The sequence below is a fragment of the Neopsephotus bourkii genome, unplaced genomic scaffold, assembly GCF_033783945.1.
Source record: "Neopsephotus bourkii isolate Nb327-2 ecotype Australia unplaced genomic scaffold, CSIRO-AGI_Nbou_v1 NB_234, whole genome shotgun sequence".
Taxonomy (NCBI): Eukaryota; Metazoa; Chordata; class Aves; order Psittaciformes; family Psittacidae; genus Neopsephotus; species Neopsephotus bourkii.
The window spans coordinates 14,518,032-14,540,049 of record NW_026900744.1 but is presented as its reverse complement, the minus strand read 5'-3'; the positions used below and the strand labels follow the sequence as shown (position 1 = coordinate 14,540,049).

The window sequence follows — 22,018 nt, the reverse complement described above, 5'->3', positions numbered from 1 at the left end:
AAAAGAAATCCCCAGCTAGCCTCAATGCAACTCTCTGGTGCACACCCCTTCGTCCCTTCCCCCCTCCGCCTCCCTAGCCCATGTGTTTTCTCTCTGCCTTAGTAATGACTCCACATGACTAATGTCAAGGGGATAGGGTACTTTCCACAAACTTCTTCCTAAAAAAGGGCAATTAAGCACTTGGCCTGTGTGATGAGACCTATGACATGTGCCTTTCTCTGCCCCCTGCCCTGGAACTGTACCATTGCAGAACACGATTGTCCCTGCAGCAGCCCCTTTCCTCTCTCCCTTAAATAACTAGTTAATTTTAGCCATGCATGCAACACCCTGGTGATCCAGTTGCTCTTCTGAGTTTAACCAGACCCTGAAGTCACCCTGAAATGCAGAAACACCAGGATGACAAACACATACCACCAGCTGCCAACAGGGATTGTTTATAGGAGGACAGAGATCCTGCTGATCCCTGGACACTCCCCCAGGCTGGCTTGGAAGCCCCATTTTGACACCAAAACAGCATTAGCCTGTGGTTCCAACCTCACAGCCCCGGACACTAAGCTCACCACTTGTTAAGCAACTGGCTTTGTCCACAAAAAAAAAAGACCTAAGTGTTCTTCATTTTAACCCAGGACAAGCATGCACATGAGACTTTCTGTGACACACATATAGCAGAGAGGCAGAAAAGGATCTAAAAAGATGCATATAAAAAAACAAAACAAAGCAAACCAAGAAAATAACACGAGAAGAAAAGATCTACCAACAGCAATTTCAGCAAATTTCTTTTTTCCTTTTTTCAACATGCAAAACAACCACTTTTTTCTTTGCTCAAGCAAATTATCATTCTTATAAATAGAGCTCAGAGAAGAAAATGTAGCTCCCGTACCCAAAGTTTGGCAGTTACTCAGATGAATACAGGGTTAAAATGGAAAGGATCATACAGGGCAGGGATCATACAGGATCAATAAGGGGCTGGAGTTGAACACTTCTAGACATCAAACAGGCATTTCCCTAGGTGAAGGTGGAGTCCAGCTGGTATTACATTTGCTTTATATTAATTACATGTTATTATGTTAAGCAGGAATACAGGGGTTTGTGTGATTCATTGTTAAGAGGCAGCACTGAAGGACTGTGGCCAGGAACTGTAAATCTGCCTTTCCATTATATTATCTGTAAATACACTATCTGGTGCATGGTGGGCAGAGTGTACCCATGCTGCAGCATGGTGCTGGTATCCCAGTGATGCCACAAGCCCTGTACAGGGCTAGAGGAGCCCTGGCAGGACTTGGCAAATAGCAGCATTTTGTTCTACATCAGCCTTAGTCAGGCTTGAGAGTAGCAAAAGCACTGTTCAAATTAAGGCTTTCTTTTTTAAATGAAGACTTTGGGGGTTTATGGCTTCACCTCAACCGTATTTTCTGTAAAGACTCCAGCAATTTTTGTTCAGCCAACGTTTAACCACATTACTCCCAGTTAAAAAACAGACTTAGGCTAAACCCAGCAGAGCAGAGGATGCAATCACTGCAGCATTTGGACTCATTTGCTTCCTTACTTCTTGGCACTTCTCATACGTAGCCTCAGCTGTTGGAATTCAATTTTGCAGTGAATCCGTGTTTTGACAGGATGCCCATAGTGTGCTTGTCTTGTCCTTCCTTTTCTTTCCTTTCTCCCTCCTAACAGCCCGTTAGGAATGGCTGGAAATAGATCCAGTGTGGAAGCACGATGTGAAGATGAAGGAGCAGATTGTGATTTTTGCCTCTCTTTTCTCCCTCACTTCCTAAATTTCTTTAAAAGATGAGTGTTCGACAGGCTTTGCATCAGCAGTTCCACAAAATTGCGTAAGAAGCACAGAAAAGCCCTAGTGGAGTTTCAACCCAGTCTGCAGGAGCAGAGAAAAAGAAAGATTGATTCAAATGGATTTCAGATCTATCTGTTGCACTGTGTGTCCGGGCATTACTGCTGTTCTCATTCTCAAACTGAGTGGTTGCGGAGGTAGAGGGGGAGCAAGGCAACAAAATTAATAGGAAAACTGGAAAAAAATTGGTTGCCATTGAGAAAATGGCAGTAGGCAACAGTGGCAAGATACCTTGTTTGGGAAGTCCACAAGCATCAGTCAGTCCCACGCCTTGAGGCCATGGGAACAGGAGCAGTGACGGCAGAAGTGAGTCCCTAGCTGCTGTTAAGAGGACAGCAGTACTTAACCAGCATAGCCCTGAGTGTTTCCCGCTGCAGGTTTTTCCACAACATGGCTCTTTACCTGAGCTCAACAGACAAATTCTCAGCTTAACAAAGTCTCCCTCCCTAAATACTGCTCATGGTTTCCCAGCCTTATCCAAGGTGTTTGGTAGATGCCTCCAATTTTGCCTTATGCCATCAGCTAAGCAGTAGCACGTCCAAGACTGATGGCTGAGCTGAGCTCTGCAAGGAGGACCTGCGCAGTTTCTAGGCACTCTATTTCATTTGGCCAGTGGCTGCAAGGTTAGTGAGTGATCTGAATAGTGACTGGTTTCAGGGGTGGGTGAAGCAATGACTACATAATAAATAATAATAAATGGGACTTAAACAGAAAGTTGTCCCCTGAGTAGTTATGTTGTGATTGGTGATTGGAGCCTTAATCCAGCAAAGCCAGCAGCTCCTGGAAGAAGGCTGGAGGCAGCTCCAGGCCATGAGGTGATCAGCAGTGTGCCCTCCTCTGAGGAGAGCTGTGGGAATGGAAAAGGGATGGAACACCTCTCTGATGAAGAAGGGCTTAAAGAGTTGGGGCTGTTCAGCCTGGAGAAGGGAAGGCACGTACTGTAGCCTTTCAATACTTAAAGGGGGCTTATAAGAAAGATGGAAACAGGTATTTTTGTAGGGTATGTAGCAACAGGTCAAGGGGTAATCATATTAAACTAAAAGAAGGTAAATTCAGATCAGATATAAGGAATACATTTTTTATGCTAAAAGTGGTGAAATACTGGAACAGGTTTCCCAGAGAGGCTGTGGATGTCCTGTCCCTGGAAACATTTCAAGTCAGGCTGGATGAGGCTCTGAGCAACCGGATCTGGTTGTAGATGTGCCTGCTCAGTGCAGGGGGGGTGGACTAGATCTTTAAAGGTTCCTTCCAACCCAAACCATTCCATGATCCTATGATATCAGGTTGGCCCATATTCATTACTGCAGCTGTGGGGATTTCTCTCAGCAGAGTGGTCAAGTTATTGGTCCCTTCTTTTCCCCCCCTCCAACTTTCTCTTTTATATGCTGTCTGTGTAACAGCAGAACATGGTTCCTCTGTGCAAAATACAGACACTCCTGGCATGGAACAAGTATGGAGCAATGTCCCTTCAAGAAATGTGGGAGGCTGTGTACAGAAGGATGTGATCTGGTTTTCATGTGAAACCACCAAGCCCTTGGACATGCCATGAAGTGTGTGGAGTAGTTCCTGGGTACACCAGCATATCCAGAGCATGTCATAGCAAGGAGCAAGCAGAGGAGTGGAGGCAAAAAGAGCAGTTGTTATTTACCTTATACGGCTCTTTCACTTTTCTTCTGAATTGCTTTAAGAAAGTGAAGTGCTGTCTGTTTACCCATCCATCCTACTCCTCAGCTGGCAGGGATCCAGGGCTCACTGAGATGTGAAAGAAGAAATCCTCCTTAAGGCTGTAAAACATTGGCATGGCTCTTCCACAGCCTGGGGCTGGGAGTCTTGCACCACCCACCCACAGACACTGAAGTTCTCCTTCTCGTCCTTCAGAAAGCCTTACAAGTCAGCATTTCACATTGCACCGATCTCACTGAGTGCCTTTCTCTGCTTCTGCCCTCACTGGTAAAACGAAACTCCTGCCTTCCCCAGCACTCCCCACTAGGCAGTGCCTAGCTGCCAGGTAAATCCCGCCAGCCCCTGCACTGCCCATCCCTGCTCTGGTCTGTCCCTGCTCCCAGAGTGCTGCTCAAGGGTGGCTGTGCTAACTGTATTCTCATAGCCTGTGCGTGGATGTCTTTTAATGTTTCCCCTCCTGGCTTTCTTTACATTGCACTATCAGGTGCTGACTTCATTTATTCAGTGCATTTGAAGAACCACTACCTCTCCAGCAAAGCTAGAATTAGAAACAATGGAGCTGGGGCTGTGCAGGCAGCCTCTTATGCTCTGGGTTGCACAACTCCCTGCCTTTTATCACATGTGCTTTGCAAGAGGGGATTTCTTCCTCTGGCAGGGCAGCAGGTGGCTGATGCTGTCACAGGGGCAGCCAGCTCAGGCACTCTGCAGTGAGCCTGCCCACGCAGGGCACACGGGCACACAGAAGGAGGCAGCCTGGGCTGGCAGTGCTGTGGTTTTAGGTACTCAGCTCTGGGGAGCCATTTTTTGAATCATTTTACCTTTCTCTTCAACCTTGTATAACAACGAACAAGCTGAGTGGGCTCAGACTGGTATCCTGCCTTTCACATTGAGACTGCAGTGCATCCCATTATTTTATGTTCTGTAATTTCTGAGGGATTTCTCTTGTGTGCATCTGCTGCTTTTTGAGCCTATCCAACCTTTTAGCTTCCTCTCATGGCAATGACTTCACGGGTTACTTACCTATTGCATGAAAAAGAAACCCTAGAAGTCCATTTAAACACGCTACATGTCCATTTAATGAGATGCTCATCTCTACCTGAGCTTGTTTTGTAAGGAGCAGTGATCATTGGTCCCAGTGTTCTCGGCCCTGAGGGTCATTGTGGGGTCCTGCAGTTGAAGGGCTCTCTTTGGTCTTCATGGAGTGGTACAGCTCAGGGTGTCCCCTTCCTCTTCTGACCATCCGTGATCCCAGAACAGAGGCAGGAATGTGGTGGAGAAAAATATTTGGAGAAGGGAGCTAGCAAACCCCTTTGTCACTTCTGAGGGTATCCCAGCACAGGATGCCTTTGGGAGTTCATATCATTGCGTCACTCAGAAAAGCAAAAAGTGCCTCCTGTGGAGCTTGTGGTGAGCAAGCTAAATTGTAAATGCCAGCTGCAACCGCACCATGCTGTGCTGTGGCCCGCACACTCACAAACATGCTCCAAGAGGACGCCCGCAGGCTTCAGTGGCCACACGTCAGGCGCCTGTTCCTGAACCTGCCTCTGCTCCCTGGGGACAGGATGCACAGGCATGTGGCCAGTGTCTGAGATGCTGTGACCTGCCCCTGGATGGCTCGACTGATGAGCTGGGATCTGCAGCAGCCTCTCCTGCTATGAGCTGCTTCAAGTTGGTAGTTTGCAAACCCACTATGCTGCTAGAAACCCTATGGCTCTGTGTCAAAAGCTCTTCTGTAGGAGTTTCCTTCCTGTGTTTACTTAGATAGACCATTTCTGTGCTCCGTCCAGAGGAAGGCAAGCAGGGAGGAAATGCCATGAAGAAAAGCAGGCTGGGGATCCCTGTGGTGCACCCAAATCAGCCTCTTCTTCTTTCATGCTGGGCTCACTGAGAAGCTGGTGGAGTGATGGTCAAGCACTGGCCCGGGGCTCAGCCACCTAACACCCTGCAGCCTTCCCACTGAAGTGGGTTGCTGCCAACCATCTCCCCTCGTCTGCTTTTTCCCTTCCCAGAAATGAGCTTCTATTACTGCTGTCTCCAGCAAGGCTTAGAAAAAAACAAGTTGTCCTCAGCCCAGACCAGAAGCAAGGAGAAGAGTCCAGCCCCCAACACCTTCATGCATTGTCACTGTAAAGCTCCCCAGGTTTGCGCTTCCCTATGCAGACTTCCTAACACCTGGGAGATGTCCTGGACAGGCCCCGTAGCTTGTTTGGAAACCAGTGGAAAGTTCCCTGAAACTGTGTGAATGTCTGGTTTACTAATTCACTGAAAAATTGTAATGATCAAGAAGTAAAAGCATCTTCACCTGCTCCTCTTTACAGACAAAAATATCAGAAGTTCAGCCATCCCTCTATGAAATATTGCTCTTGTGGTCCTTATTTGTTTGGCTTTGAAACAAATCCTGTCGGTTTTGAAATGAAGCCTTGTTTTGACATGAAACATAGAAGCATTTAATCTTGAAATGAATTAACAAAATGTTACTGCCTGTGGGAATGCGTATTCTCTAATTTGAATCCAAATTATGTTAATATGACTCAGTCCAACCACCACCGGATTTTACTGAAATACTGAATGGGTTTGGAAGAAAGAGGCTGGTGGTTTTGGCAAAAATTAAGGAATTTTCGCCCAAATCAAGTATGTTTGCTCAGATTAAGAACAGTCACGAGCTTTTTCCTAAAATTTAACCCATGAGTGGACCTTTTAAAGACACGATGCTTGAGAAACTGAGTCAAGAGCCATCACTTTCTGTATGTTCAAACCCCTGCTCATAACCCAGCACACTGACCTCCCTGCCATTGGGCTCATCTCCCTCCGCTGAGTCCCAGGGCCCTCTCCCCATCACCTCCTCCATTGTCTTGATTGATCTATCACCCTCTTCACCCTTATTGTCCCATCTGAGCTGCTCCTCGGCTGTGTAGCTCAGTGTGTTAGGACTCCAGTGGAGATTTAAACATTTGAAGTTTGTGTTGCCCAGGTGTGCTGGGAGCTGCTGTGCAGGACATGGCCATGTGAAGAAAGGCATTTTGGTATCATTAGCACTGCCAAGATATAGCTTTCTCCTGAAGTTCATCCCCCAAAAAGGTGCACTGTACTTTCCCATAGGATTTTTGTTTTGATAGGTTTTAGCATGCAGTGTTTTGTTGGTGGGAGAGAAGACTATAGAGATTACGTGTTGGGAGTGTTAAACGGATGATCAGTTGAACCTTTATATTCATTTCTTTTTTCCCTTGTGACAGCAGTCACAGCAGCCTAGGCTTGACTTCTGCATGCCCCTATCACAATACAGGCACAAGTGAGTTCATTTCAGTAGGGAGCTGGAAAACAAAGGCAATTCCGCCTTGTGCAGCGTATGAGGGAATGCAACCAGCAGTTCACATACAGCTTACCTGATGTTTCACACTCTACTGGTGCACAGTGTTGAAGTGAAAGCTGACCCTCTCTATCTACTTATTATCTGCCTTCTCTATTTACTTTCAGAATAGAAAAGCTGATTGAGAGTCAGCCAGAAGAAAAATTAAGACTTCAGTCAGTTTTGTAGCCACAGTGATGTTTTCTGCCCAGCCCAGAAACCGATGATCTGGCATTACCAGTTGGCACCTGTTGTGTCCCTTTTTAGTTATTTACCTTTCCCAGGAGCCTCTCCTACCAGTTTCTCCTGGCAAAAGGACAGAAACCTCTTTTCCTGTTCCTCTTGACTAAGAGACATTTTCTTTACAGGCTCACAGAATTGGGCAGGTTGCTGACAGATCCCAGCTGCCCAGGAGCTGCAACATGCCCCCTCATTCCGGCTGTGAGGCAATCACTTGGGAGCTCCCTCCTCCACATCCACACAGGGCTTGTTTTCTTTACCAAGACCCAGATATTTCCCACACACACATGAGCTGCCACTCATCGTGTTTACACCACCTGCCAGCACATCAGGTGATACCCAGTCCTCATAAATGTAGGGACATCCCATGCATCTTTTTCATGCATGACTGCCCAAGCTCATTGGGACATACTGTACTTAGGAACCTCTCTATTCAACCTGAAGCCCCTCGAGCAGCTATTTTTTTTTTATCCTAACATAGAATCATAGAATCATAGAATAGTTAGGGTTGGAAAGGACCTTAAGATCATCAAGTTCCAACCCCCTGCCATGGGCAGGGACACCTCGCTCCAAACCGTATCACCCAAGGCTTCGTCCAACCTGGCCTTGAACACTGCCAGGGATGGAGCATTCTCAACCTCCCTGAGTAACCCATTCCAGTGCCTCACCACCCTAACAGGAAAAGGTTTCCTCCTTATATCCAATCTAAGCTTCCCCTGTTTAAGTTTGAACCCATTACCCCTTGTCCTATCACTACAGTCCCTAATGAAGAGTCCATCCCCAGAATCCCTATAGGCCCTCTTCAAATACTGGAAGGCTGCTATGAGGTCTTGTTTCTCAGAAAATACCCATTTCTCCTCAACCTACCCAAGTTCTGTTGCGATGCGGACAGCAGCGGGAAGTCACCTAAACCTCTGTCCCCAGGGAAGACTGAAAGATCAGGCAATGATCAGAACTCAGCTGGTGCTTGCTTTTGCATGGTGATGTTCGGCCTGAGAGAAAACTTGCATCCAGTGTGAGGCTTCTCTCATTGCTGTATGAGATCCAGCTCCAATGTTTTTGTTGAGCTTGTGCACCAGGCAAAAGGGGATGAGACAGGAGGAAGAATAAGCCAGAGGGACCCCAATTCAAGCCAAAAGTCTGTGATGGGTAGAACTCCTTCATGAGTTTTGCTTTAGGCCCTTTTTAGATAGGCACCAAAACCAGGCCCAGGAACAGAGATCAGAACTCCAGTCCTAACCTCTCATGACTCACACCTCTTGGCTTAGGGCCACAATGGTGAGAGAAAGTTAGCAAGGTAGCAAGAGAAAAGAGAGGTAGCAAGAGAATGGCTTCAATGTGGCTTTGCCTGCAGTATCCCATGGTCTGGGATGGAGATGACTGGCCTCCAAATTAGTAGGACCTGAACACTGGTCTCCAATAGTGTTGGCATATAAAGGACAGGCACCCTGAAGCCCATGTGGACAGTGGGGATCTTGGGAGCTGTCTGGGGAGGGGAAGAAAAGATGATGGCTTCCTTTTGGCCTTCTCCAGTTTCCTAGGGGAGAAAGAGGCGAGGGAGCAAGGCAGCCTGGATTGCCCTCTGCAGGGCTTCATAGGCACCCAACACTCCATCACTAGCAGAGGGGGAGCAAGGTTGTCCTTGTGGGGCCAAGAGCCTGACATTCAGAGCATGGAGTGCCAAAGGCATCACTGCTGAGAAAAGCACATTAATCAATGTGCTTATGCAGATGACTCTCAATATAGTATCTGGGCATCTTTCATTACTTTAGAAAGTGTGTTCTTTCCTTACTGCTATGTGACTTATCAATCTATTGTCTGGCTAATCTAACTTTTATTTTTTTTAATAAAAATAATTCTTATTTAAAACTATGTGATTTTACAACCACTTGGTGTGCTGTGGAGTAGTTTGTAACAGTCTCTCCTGACACTATGTATGAATTAGCACTTGGCCTCAGGGTACTAACAACCCAAAATACCACAGGTCAAGAGTTTGCACCCTGACACATGCAGAGGAGCTACTTGTCTCTTGGCAAAGCCACAATCTGCTTGGAAAACTCTTTAGACCTTTCCCCCCAGGTGCCCTTGGCCTGTGCTACTGCTGGTCAATTACCTCCTTTTAGCTGTCTGTGAATGGTTTTAGCTGCAGGCAGCTAGCTGTCCAGTCTTCTGTTGCTGTTCATATGCTTTGCCTACCTCTGCATCTAATTGTGGCTGCAGAGCTGGTGTTTGGTTATTTTGTCTATATCTGCCCATTTGATCAGCTGTGTTTGTAATGTGAAGCAGGGCAGATGTTAATTATGCAGAATTGTTTCCACTAAGGTCAGTTTTTTGTTACTGATTCAGACTCTTCTGTAGTTCTGACACAGCTTGCTTTATGCAGCAGTGTTGCACTGACCTGAAGCCTTGGAGGGTTTATGGTGTGCTTCTTGAGACCAGTGCCTGGTGTTCAGCTCAGACCGTCCCCTGCTGCAGCATAGTCCTTGCTGACGGCCACAGCTTGTCTGGTCCAAACTGTGTGCAGAAATCTGGGAAAGTCTGGGTGGTCAGTGAAGGATTAGCTCGCTCCATCTGCTATTACTTTTTATGCTGCTCTTCTCACAAACCCAGGCAAGAGGCATGGGTGGATGTGACTGCACCTGCAACAGCAAGGAAGCGAATCCTCACTGCCCCTGTTTCTAGGAAAGACACTTCCTGTAAAAAGAACCAAGCACATCTTGAGATGCACATTTGTGCCCACGTCAGGTTTTGTCTTGTCCCAGACCTTGTTCTGTTTACTCTGAACACTGATGGACTACCCAAGCCCCTTCACCAGAGGCCCAGCTCTACACCCTGGTGCCTTGGCTGGCCACCAAAGCGCAGCATGGGCTACCAGCCTCAGCAAATCAGAGGAGAAAGTGAAAGCCTAGGAATGGTAGCCCGTTTGTGCTTGTGAGCAGTTCTAGGTTGTAATCCCCTGGGGACAACCTTGCCCCATTAAAAGGTGAATAATATTACAGAGCACTTTGTGCCAGCAGTCATATTTAAAAAGGCAATTGTGCAAGGCTTCACATTAAGAGGCAGAAATGGTGTTTGAGGAGGCAGCAGTTGTGTTTAGGTGTTTCCAGAGGTCTCGTTCCCTTAGCGTGGGCTCACAGGAAGAATACTCCTTTAGCACTGTCTAACCTGTGGTCTCAAAGCCCTAAGTACAATCTATGGACCTGCTACTAGCATTGTGTCTCTCCTTAACTCTCCTTGGTCCTAACTCAACCCCTGTGCTTGCCTGGGCTTCCCGCCCTGCGTCCTTCCTCATGTTCAGCTCCTCTGAGACAGGTCAGCCTTGGCTTGTGAGTTTTCTAGTCCTCAGGCTCCTGCTTCCTAGTGCGGTGATGAGCAGAGTGAGTCCCTTCCACACAGCACAAGTGTTGGCAGGGTATGTTTTGCCCTGGGATGCTGAACAGCTGCCACCAAGTGAGCTCACTGCTTGGCACCTTAATGGGGAGACATGCCTTCAGCCTCCACTCTGCTTGTACAGGTTGCTTGCTCTTTACATCCTTCCTCATCAGCTTAGAGAACAAAAAGCAAAGAAGCTCTCTGAACCTCCCTGGCCTTAGAGCATACAGTGCTGCAAATGGCAAATGATAAATCTTTCTGCAGCTGCCCCTTTCTGGCTTGATACAAACTCCCCTTCTCACAGTCCTCAGTGGGTGTTACTCCATTTGCTTTACTTGGTGGAGTACCACATCGCTGGAAACAAGCATTCCTGGGGCTGGTCTGGATCCCTTGGGCAATAATAACCAACAGTCAGCTCAGAGAACAACTCTACGGTTGAAGTTACGGATGTTGCTGGGAACAGTCTAATAAGTTAAACCTTCTCAACCAGTTATTGTGGGAGGTAGATTTTTGGATTTTGTGTCATACTTTCCCATTTTGGTACTTGAATATGAAAACTAAATTCCTATTCTTTCTGCTAGCCTTATGGTAGTGGGAGTGATTGCACTTTTCTAAGCATACTCCAGCTCTCTTGCTCTCTGTGTAGTGGAGTGAACAGGCAATTGCTGTGACTCAAACTGGCTGATGAAATATAAGTGGTATCTAAAAGCCACAGACTCATTATCTATCATTACTGGTAACCATTTGTGGTAGAAAAGGAGATGACTTTTGAAGGTACATGAATGTATTTTAGATTACATGCTTCCCATCATTTCCTCTTACATGCTTTTAACAAGAAGCAGCTCCCATCTCTGCACTGCCTTCAGTAGTTTCTTCTCTGCTGGAGAGCAAGAGCCTCGTATCTCTGATGGGTGCAGTGAGGCCAGCCTCTTCCCCAGAGTGACTGTGGCACCAACATCAACTTTGTCACCCTGTCCCTTGTTTATGTAAGTGGGGAGGTGGGAAAGAGGAGAACGGAAGAAATCCATAGTAGCCACCTCTGTAGTTTAGGCAGCAGTGTGTGTTAAAGACAAGACAGCAGTGGCAAAGATTGCTTTAAGATCATGGAGTCAGTAATCCCCAGATGATTACTGTATTCTGTGAAATGGTCTCATTAAAAGCCCTGTAAGGGTCAGACCATGAGGCCCCATTTCAGTAGCGGTAAGCACAGGAAGGGGAACATGGTGTCCCTGTAGAGTTAAGGATTGTCTCCAGAAACTGTCTAGTCCAGCCCCACTTCAACACCCTGCAATTAGCATCAGGGAGTGACCTAAAACCTCAGTGCCCTGACCTGGTTGAACAGAGCTGTAAGATGTGACTTTAGCACCATCTATGAGCTTCTACAAGGCCTTAATCCCAATAACAAAAATTCATGTTTCTTATACCAAAGAGACTTTTAACTTTGTTAAAAGGAGGAAGGAGTCACCAGATATAAACAGAAGCTGATGGTATGGAAACTTACAGGTGACAGTTGTTAGTCCCTCAAGTAACTAATCTCAGGAATTTAATTGTTTCAACCTTTATTTCAAGACATGCATATACATGTATATATGTAGGTCAGTCTAGTTCAGCCTGAAACAGCAGAGGAATCAGTGTGTGAAATGCACTTTCGTGCTCTAAACAAGAAGAAAGGGTGCACCCTTCTGAGGTACAAATCCATTTGTGCTGTTTAGGCTTAACTATTCTTGCTGTGCACCCGTGTCCACACTGCTGACAGCCTGCTCTGTTCACATTGAGAAGCACAAACACCCCATACACCTGGGGAGAGCTGAAACTGTAGCTGAACTGTAAAAAAAGAAAATATGTGAAAATTTCATATAGTTTTCATACGAGTGAAAATGTTTACTCAAACCCAGTGAATGTGTAGTTCACCAGTCCCTGCAAGTCCAGACGTTACAAAGAAGTTTTATCAGATTTTAGGAGGGGAAACACATTCTTACTTCAGCAGGGGAGTGTGACAATCCCCAGCTTGGGGGCAGGATGCAACTGCCTTTAATGCCACTGGTGGGCAGAATGGCCAGAGGTAAAAGCCCAAAATGCCCCTTGTAGCTGGGAAGAAACATCCTGTAGGTGCAAGTCAGCCCACAGCTTCTCAGTCCTGAGAAAAAGCTGTTGCTTGGCACAGCATGAACACTGACTCAGTCAGTGGAGGTTTCCCCTCTGGCTGCTGCCTGGTCACAGGGAGGGATGTTCATAAAACCTGCCACCAATAGCGTAAAGCATGCAGAAAAGCTCACCAAGGCTTGGAAGATTGCCTTAGCTGCCTTTGGCACCTTATCCTGCAGGAGTGCTCAGCCAGGACTGGGTTGGCTGGGAGCTGAGGCGGGCAGGAGCAGGGTGCCTGCGCAGCAGGAACACCCCACTTCGCAGCATCGGGAGCATCTGCAAAGAGGAGCTTAGTGCTGACAACCCAAAGCCTGAGCCTTCCCCAGTGTTTCTAAGAAATCCGAAGTAATGTTCTGATGCCTATAGTATAAATACATTTTTTACATTATAAATACTTTTTACAAAATACTTTGGATTGTCCAGCCAGCAGCGAGATACTGAAATGTTGCTGGAGTTCACTGGGAGCCAGGTAGTCAATTTGAAATCTGCCCCACTTCAACCAAAAATAGAAGCCACTGGCAGTGCTCAGCTCATGTGCTCGCTGCAGCACAGGGCAGAGCAGGTTTTGTCCTCAGCAGCCACAAGCACTAACAAGAGCTGTGCAGCGCAAAATCAATGACAGCAGTGTGACTTCCACAGAAGCTAAGGCAGGGTGCATGTGGGTTCACAGGCACATCACGGAGGTTGTTTTTATGTGCCTGGATCACTTTTGGGTCAAGCCAGCCTGTGTGTGTGCGTGCTCAAAGGAGATTCTTCTTCAGTCTAACAGCTCTGAGAGCTGGTTTCAAGATGTAAATGTCCCACCAGAAGTCCCTCGTGTCAGGTTTCAGTAGTCTGCATAGCTGGGACAGCCAGTGGGCCTCCGCTCTTAAAAGCTGCTGCTAAAAGCCTCATAGTCACTGCAGGAACCGCATTTCTGCTGTCCAGTGCAGTCCTGTCAGGTCATTTCAAAATACCTTCCATTCATGGCCTTTACCTGTCAGAGGATTTATCTGGATGACTGCAAAGGAACTCCCTTGCTGCCTCTTGCCTGTCTCTTGCCTTGCCAGGCAAAGAGATGTTGAGCAGATCTGTTCTCTTCCTTCTCCAAATGGCTTCAAGACACTTGAGGTATCTTCCTGATTTACCAGCCTTTTATTTTAGCAAATGTACAGTGCTTTTGTACTATATACAGATACTGTCAGGTAAACAGAAATGCAGGGTTTCTCTGAATATGAGCTAAGCATAGGTGACTTTCTTCAGCTTTCACTTCTGTTCTCCTCAAGGGCTCTGCACAGTCCTTTCTCCAGAGCTAGAAAGATCCATCCTGGGTAGCAAAACAGCTGCACATTGCTCCAAAGAGATGAGCACGGCATGCACTCTATAAACCCCATTTGCACTGCAGCTGAGGCTTTCTGCAGCCCTAATGAGGGAGGCTAGAGCTGTCTGCCTGTACAAGTAGAGCCAGTGAGACCAAGCCTCCCACAGGCAAACAGATTGGTAGGAAACGCTGTACTTTACATGTTAAATTTCGTATCTTCTCATCTTCTATGGCCGAAGATGAGAGCAATTGAAGGGACTTTGTAACACAAGGCTAAACGACAAATCCCTGATGGTGGCGCTGGAGTTGGTCCACAGGGTGATGTAATCTTCCTCAAACAAGAAGATCACCGTGGTGAGATTTACTTCATTGTCCCTTTTCTGTACCGTTTGCTCCCAGAGGGGCCTGCTGGTTTTCTTGCCTGTCTTCTGCAGTGTCAGCTTCCGCAAGTCCCCCTCTTCCAAGTCAGCAAAAAAGATAAAGCCCTTCAAGGACACTAAGTAGAGGCCATCACAGCTGATCATGATGGAACCATTTTTGATCTGAATAGTGCCTACATGAGTAGTGAAATTCATGGCTACTCCTTTGATGCTTTCTCCTGGAACATAAGAAAGTAAAGATGGTCCCATGATGACAAATGCCTTCTTGGAAATAGGTTGTTTTGTACAGACTGACTGCAGGAAGGGTGGAAAAATATAGGAAAGGAAGAGAATGAACTAGAGAATAGGGCAGACCAAAGCTGAAGTATCATCTGCTCTAAACAGGCATCATCTACAGTGGAAATTTCCAGGTTCCCACTCCTGAGCAAGCTGGGCTCTTCAGACTACAACTCCAGTTTATACGAATTATTCCTCCAAGTTTATATTAATGCATGTTTATTTACTGTATGTCTTAATTAAAATAATAATAAGTAAAGCATCTCTGTGAGTTTAGGAAGCACAGACTTAAAAAGAACTGAAAATAAAGTAAATAAGTAAATAAACAGTAAGTAAGAACAGTGGCAAGAGTTCAGAACTGGAAGGATCGCTTTCTGTGGCGATGCCGGTAACATAACACAACGAACATTTCTCTGGGTTTGGTTGCTTTGTTGTTTTTTTTTAATGGAAGACAGGATAAAGAGAAATGTAGAGACAGAAATGGAAGAAACAAATGGATACAGAGCAGAGTCAGGAGAAATTAAACCAAACTTAGCATGAAAGGTTTTCTCTCTCTTGGAACTATCAGTAACAGTTCCCAGGGCTACGCTGGAAATGTTTCCCTGCTGTGCTCCTGGGCTTTCAGCTGAAACCCCAAGGGCCAGAGGACCAGAAGGTCTCCTGGTGAGCAGCACAGCCCCTCCGAGCTGAGAGCAAATTTCACTAAGAACCTGGGATTCTATTAGGTTAGACCCACTGGTACCTTCCAATATTAACAATATCGACATTTTTTTAGTACAATTTAAAAACTGTAGTATCTGCTTCTGTTGTAGAGGTGTGTCATCAGACAGAGCATCCCATACAGTCGCACACAGAGCACTGCTGTTTCTGCTACCATGTGTATGCTCGCTCACTCTTCCCAGGAAATCATTTACAACTTTCATAAACCAGGAAGTCATTTATTTGTGTCAGAAATACCCCAAAAGCACCCTGTGTGTGCTCAGAAAATTCTCAAAACTACTGTTCTTATTCTTTCCCAGAGTAAAGCTTGTTTCAGTAGGGAGGTAAGGACTGCAGAAATCCGCATGGATTTTCAGTCTTCTACTCTGGGAAAACCCTTCTGTTTGGTTCTGGCACCTTGCAGCACCAGGTCCCATTTAGCCCCTCTCCCCTGAGACAGCTCTCCTGACACCTTCCTCTATCAGAAGAAACAGCCTCTGCTGTGACGAAAAGCACTTAACAGCCTCCAGCATTTGAGGGGCAACCGGTGGTGCCTGGGGACTGCAGGTCAGTGTGGGGCAGAGCGGGAAGCCAGGAGCCACCCCAGGTACTGGGGAACCTTTCACAGGAAGTGCTCTGGGAGCCCTCGTGGATGCAGCCACCCACCTGTGTACCGGATGTGGGTCCACGGCAGTTTTTCCAAGTGAAGGTGACTCCAAGGCTGAAAAGAAAGAAGAGGAATCCCTGTTAGCGCACCATGCGAGCGACCCCTTGCCGCTGCCACTTTTGTTTCCTGACCAGAGCCATGCCTCTGTGTGCAGCCTCTCCTGGCACCTGCTTTGTGCTTGTTCTTATATCGTCATTATAAAGCATGATTTTAGAGGGGTTTGTAGCCAGCCCGACTTAGAGCCAGTGCTGAGCCCTCCAGAGCACATCAGGTAGTGTTGCTCCTGTTTGGAAAAACATCAAAGTGAACTACATCGATCCAGACCAAATAGCAAGGAAGGACCTTGGGGTGCAAAGCCTCTTCTGAATGACCCCCCTGAGTCTGACATACAGCCAGGGGTGCCTGTTTACAGAGCTGGGACCTAGATGTGTCCCTGTTCCCTCACCCTCCTCCAGCAGGGCACCAAGAGGTGGGTCTGGCTTCGTGATTCCTGTACTTTGGAACAGGCTGTTGCTGCGTGTGTGTCTCTTAGTGGATCCCTTAGAAGTGCACTAAGGCATTGAAAACTGATTTGCATTTTATAACAGAAAATGTGAATGCAAATACAGAAGTGCGTATCTTCCTGATCAGATACTCAAAACACCAAGCTTCTGAATTAGATTTCTTAAATCTGAACTTGCATCTCAAACCCATCTCTCATCTTAACCACAGGAGACCCAAGTCTGCAGTCTCTTCACAACCACAAGTCTTCAGCATTTTGCCTGATTAAAGAGTGAAAGATTTAGGGTTTGCTGCTCTGTGTTCTTCTCTTTACCTGTTTCATATGTTTCCTAAGTGAGAATACGAGCTAGTAAGATGTGTGTTGGGCTGACTTTCATGTATTTGGCCTCGTGTGTTACAGGAGCAGAGCAGTCCTTTCACTCTGAGTACTGGAAAAGTGTTGGAATAGATAGAGAGTGAGCACTGTCATGCAGCCCTGAAGGTTCAGTGCTGTGCCCCAGTAAATGCAAGCAGCAGGAGATGACTTTGGAATCGGGCTGCCTTGGGTCGGAGGGTGAGGTGGATGTGGGACGGTGGTGGTGGAAAAGGTCTGCTCTGGCACCCTCTAGTGTTCCCACAAGTGGTGCTCTGCAGCTTGCTCCACGGGCAAGGCTGGATTCAGCTACCAAATGAAAGTTTCTACTGCACGCTGGCTTTGGTGGAACTATCTCCTCAGCATTACTGGTGCTGTTCATTGCCTCAGCACCTTGAGTCTTACTCTTTTTCCAGTCATCTAAGTGCACGAGCATTTCACTCTGGCTCAGGCAGCCGGGATTTCCAGGTAGTTTCCCAGGAAGATGATAGCTAAGCACAGGGCTGCCAAGCTTCTGAGGTCAAACAACACCCACCACAACCTGTCCAATCTGGCCACTGATGGACACGGTGTATTAAACACAGGCAAGCTGGGTGACCAACTTGTAGTAATTTTAAGGATATCAGCCCCATTGTCAATAATGCACATAACTGGTTTACACATCTCTGCCAGTTACTGTGAGAGCTCAAAGCACTTTTCCATTGTCTACTGGTAAATTCTGCTAAGGAGAGAACATATTTGTAGGACTGGAAGGACACCTGTGAACTATTAATAAGGTTAGTTGCCCCTCTTTCCCTGTTCTGTCTTCTTATGGTATGCAGGAAAGGATGCCATGAGGGTCGAAGGCACAGAGGTGAGCCTTTCTGACTGAACAGTCCATTGAGATAATGCACGATGCCCTGTCAGTCACAGATTGCAGATGACTGCATTGGAAGCGGGTTGTACCTTTTTCACACCATGAGATATTAGGATTATGGGCATATCTTTCTTATCTACACCAAACCTCTACACGGTTACTCCTCCTGCACCTTTTCCTGCCCTGTTCACGCAAAACCACCCTGCAACAGATCATTAGAAGTTTCTGAAGTCCCAACACCTGCTCAAGGCTGTTACCTCCCATCGATTTGCCATTGGGGGAGATTTCACACCCCTGATAGTACCTGTGAGTGGCTTGCCATGCCTGATCTCGGCTGGTGTGGCAAGAAGAGGTAACTGCAGCACAGATGAGAGCTCACAAAGCCTTGCAGACACAAGAGCAGACTATCACTACCTTTTTTTAAACTTGCTGATTTGGAAATCACAGCTGAGGCTTGCTCACCAGGCAGCATCATGACACAGTCCAAATCACTGTCCCTTTTTGTTAAGCATGGTCTGGGCTCCCAACCTGCTGCTCTGATGCTGCTGTGCCCCTACTTCCATAAAGTCTATCACCGTAAACTGCCATGAGAGTCAAGTCAGATTAGTACTGCTGCCTCTTCTACAGACATGCATATGGTTGGTTCATGGTTGTCCTACTGAGCCCAGTAATTGCAGTGCAATGAGATACCCCTGCATACAGCCTGCAAGACTGCTCCTGCACAGCACAGTGCAGTCAAAACAGGACACCATGGTCATCTGCTTAAAATAGCAGAAACCAGTTCTGAGCCCACAGCTAGCAAGTGTTTACAATTACAAAGTCCAGGAACTGTAAACAGTCCCAGGGCTGGACTTTTCGTGTGCTGCAGTCAGTGCTCCTCAAGCACCCTCTTTTGGTTGTTTGTGTTGAGGAAGGGGAACTTCAGGCATGTCCCCTCCTCAGCTGCCGCTCTCTTGGATTTGTAATGCTTACAGGCAGCAATGCCAGCCCCTGCCATCTTCCTCTCAAAGGAAGATTTGAATTAACATTCTTAGAAAAGAGAGATAGAGCAGGATGAGGAATGACACACCAGGAGAGGTTTCTGCATCTTGAGCAGTCTGGTAGCTTGCCCTTCTCATTGGCTTCCAGTGCAACTTCTGGCTTCCAAAGTAGTAGAAGGAGGACTAAGCTGGAAGAAAAGTGCTATCTTTCAGGGTTATCTGGTCATCGTTCTGTAGATTAATAAGCACTGTGAGTTTCAGGTCAAGGAAACTTGTGCAGAACACAAGGGTTTTCATTAAACAGCAGAGGACCCAGAGCATGAGGCCATCCCTCCCTTGCACAGTTACATTTTTGGCTTGCTTCTCTGCCAACTCTAAGTGGGAGGAAAGAACAAACTCTGGTAAGACAAAAGACAAGCTTTAAAGTGGTATATAGCTCCTGAAGAAAATGTAGGAGAAGTAGCTAGTGCATAAGTGGCACTGAAATAGGAGCAAATGGTTGTTGTCAATCCAGCAGCCTGCAAACACATGAAAAAAGCAAATGTATTTGCTGCAGTTTTTGCTAAAGCATTTCAAGTTTCAAGTATCCTGCCTGTACATATAGTATATTTAAAAAATTCAGGGTATGTTTATGAGCAACCTGGTCATAAAATCCTGATTCTTCCACATGCACTTGTTGAAAGTAAGCCATCCACCCAGATTTCCATAATTAAATGGAAATACACAATTGCCACTGCAAGCAGTGGAGGGAGCAAGAGGGAGGCAGACTTCCCTCCCCCAGGGGTCAGAGCAAAGAGCATTCCTGGATCAACAACCCCCCTTTCAGACACCTTCACCAAGCCCTGCACTGGGCAATATTGGATGTTGTTCTGAGGACAGGAAATGTAAAAGAAAGAGCTGAAATCATTAAGGAAAGGGTTAAAAACTTGTGGGTTAAATAGGGATAAACCTAAATGGTTTGGGGGTTTGTTTTCTTTAAAAAAAAAAAAAAGAAAGAAAAGAAGACAGCATTAAACAAAATCCATACGAAGCTTTACAGGCCAGCAGACAATGGGCTGAACATGAGCTCTTACCTTTGAGGGTTGCAGAGAACCTATAGCAAGGTAAATCAAGCAGGCAAGCAGTAAAATCCACTGAGCAGTCGCAGACACAAGGTGCAGTGTGTTCCTAACCTGCCCTCTTTGCCAGCTCTTCCACTCATTCTCTGCAGGCTTCCTTTCCTGATCCATCTGGGTTTGGTTTCTTGGCTCTACATTTGTCTGTGCTTCCATCTCAGCTGCACTGCCAGCAACTGTTGCGGAAGGAGCCAAGAGCACAGCAGGAGTCTGGAAGAGTAGGGGGCAAATGAGCTATGTGCTCCTGTCCCAGGGACAGAGATGCAGTGAAGACAGTGCCTTCAGAAGGCTGCTTTAAGTGCACAGAGAGACAGGCGGGGAAACTTCTTTGTGACTAATCTGACTTTCCCCTTCCTTCCTTCCTTTCTTTCTTTCTTTCTTTTTTCTTTGGTGTGAATGTGGGGGCTGATTTATTGCATCCCAGTTCAGTTTTGAGTAAGGGCCTTTGAAGTAGATGTGTTTATGTCTTTCATAGCTTCAGCTGTGGAGGTCCTGATACGTGGTTCTTCCAACAATAGCAACGAGTTGGGTAAACGGTGCTTGTCTTTACTCAGTCTTTTGTCAGTAAAAGCTCTCACCTCTCTGTTCAGCCTTGAGTGGAAGGTTTACAGAGCTGGCTCCCTCCCTTGTTAGCGGTATATGATGTGGCTGAAATGTCTTTTTTCTAAAGAAGCAATGGGAAGGGATGTGGGACAGGTGGCCTGCATAAAGAATTTGAGAGAAAATATGTCCTTTCCATTTCTCCATTCCTCTTCATTTTCATCTTCTCGCTTTAAAGCCAGGGGAAGATGCATAAAGCCTAAGAGGGGAAAATGGAGAACTGCTCAGGGAACATTCTTTTCTGCATACACTGAAACCTGTAGTCCAAAGAAGGCACTTGGAGAGGACCCCCTCAGCCATCCAGGCTTCCCCCTGGAAGAGGATTGCCTGTCTCTTGCCACGCCAGCACCTCCCCCTTCACTTGGTCTCCTTGTGACATTTGCTCGTGACACATGGAGCTGCTAAATCATAGAATCACAGAATAGATAGGGTTGGAAAGGACCTTCAGATCATCAAGTTCCAACCCCCCTGCCACAGGCAGGGACACCTCACACTAAACCATGTCACCCAAGGCCTTGTCCAACCTGGCCTTGAACACAGCCAGGGATGGAGCATTCACAACCTCCCTGGGCAACCCATTCCAGTGCCTCACCACCCTAACAGGAAAGAATTTCTTCCTTATATCCAATCTAAACTTCCCCTGTTTAAGTTTGAACCCATTAGCTCTTCTCCTATCACCACAATCCCTAATGAAGAGTCCATCCCTAGCATCCCTATAGGCCCCGTTCAGATACTGGAAGGATGCTATGAGGTCTCCACCTGCAGCAGGGACCATCTCCTGGGTTGTTTTGGATGACAGGCTTTGCATCCTTTTGAGGGGCAGTCCAGCACTGCTCTTTCCATTGCTCTTTTAGCCAGATTTTTTTCTGTTGTAAATTAGCTCATCATGACTGAAGTCAGGCGCTGCCTCCTCCTGGTGAGCCCATTGGAGTGTCATTGTCTGTCTGTCTTTGAGGGATGAACTGTCAGAAAGTTTCTCTTCCCAAAAATGTGCTCTCTCAACCTGTCACAAGGCACATGTCCTGACAAGAATGTACTCTGCAAGCAGAGGAAACAAGAGTAAAGTTATTTCATGTGGTTTTCCATCTAGGCAGGGATATTTCCTATAAACATAAACCAAATGAAAGGGGGAGTACAGCAGCTGGGCAAGCAACCTGTCCTGAGGACGTCCCATGCTGGGCACCCTTGTTCTTAAAAACTAATCTTGAGTTGCTGGTAGCTGGTGAATTGAGTCAGGAACACACTCTGGTGTCTCAAGAGCAAACCAGAAGTCACAGAACCTTACTGAGGAAGGTTCAGTTTTCACATTTTCTATTGGCTCTTGAGTGTGTGGAAACTCTCACCCCACTTTCAGCAGCAGTCACTCACCAGGGCATGCTGGCCCAATAAGAGACCCCACGAATAAGCCTAACCCTCCTTAATTGTCCAGAAACATGAATGGAGCTGCAACAAAGAAAGTTTGTGCTGCCTCTGGGCAGTTCCCTCTGATTTAGAGTGTGAGTCTGGAGGCAGGAAGGACTTTGACACCTAGCAGTGCCTGGGAGCCCAAGTGGCCCTGCACCAACTTCAACATCAGCCATGCCTAAGCCCTGCAGAGGAGTGAAGCAATACCTTGGGATGCTCCAGAGTCCTGCTAAGGTTGGGGGAAAGTGGAGAA

The 22,018-nt window shown here is 46.7% G+C and overlaps 2 protein-coding genes across 2 annotated transcripts in view; both read right to left on the bottom strand.

The window, feature by feature from the left end:
- Positions 1-14,012: 14,012 nt before the first annotated feature.
- On the bottom strand, positions 14,013-20,142 carry TNFSF4 (TNF superfamily member 4). The gene is made up of 3 exons (XM_061345504.1): positions 19,720-20,142; positions 15,957-16,011; positions 14,013-14,533 (listed from the first exon to the last, which is right to left on the bottom strand). The coding sequence occupies exons 1-3, from the start codon at positions 19,915-19,917 to the stop codon at positions 14,163-14,165; spliced, it is 624 nt and encodes a 207-aa protein (XP_061201488.1). The 5' UTR covers positions 19,918-20,142; the 3' UTR covers positions 14,013-14,162.
- TADA1 (transcriptional adaptor 1) overlaps positions 14,466-22,018 on the bottom strand; it is a 47,344-nt gene continuing 39,791 nt past the window's right edge. The window contains exons 9-10 of the transcript XR_009724203.1: positions 15,957-16,013; positions 14,466-14,533 (exon numbers count right to left, since the gene is read on the bottom strand). The gene's annotated coding sequence lies outside the window, so the exon portion shown is untranslated. The remainder of the gene's footprint in view (positions 14,534-15,956; positions 16,014-22,018) is intronic.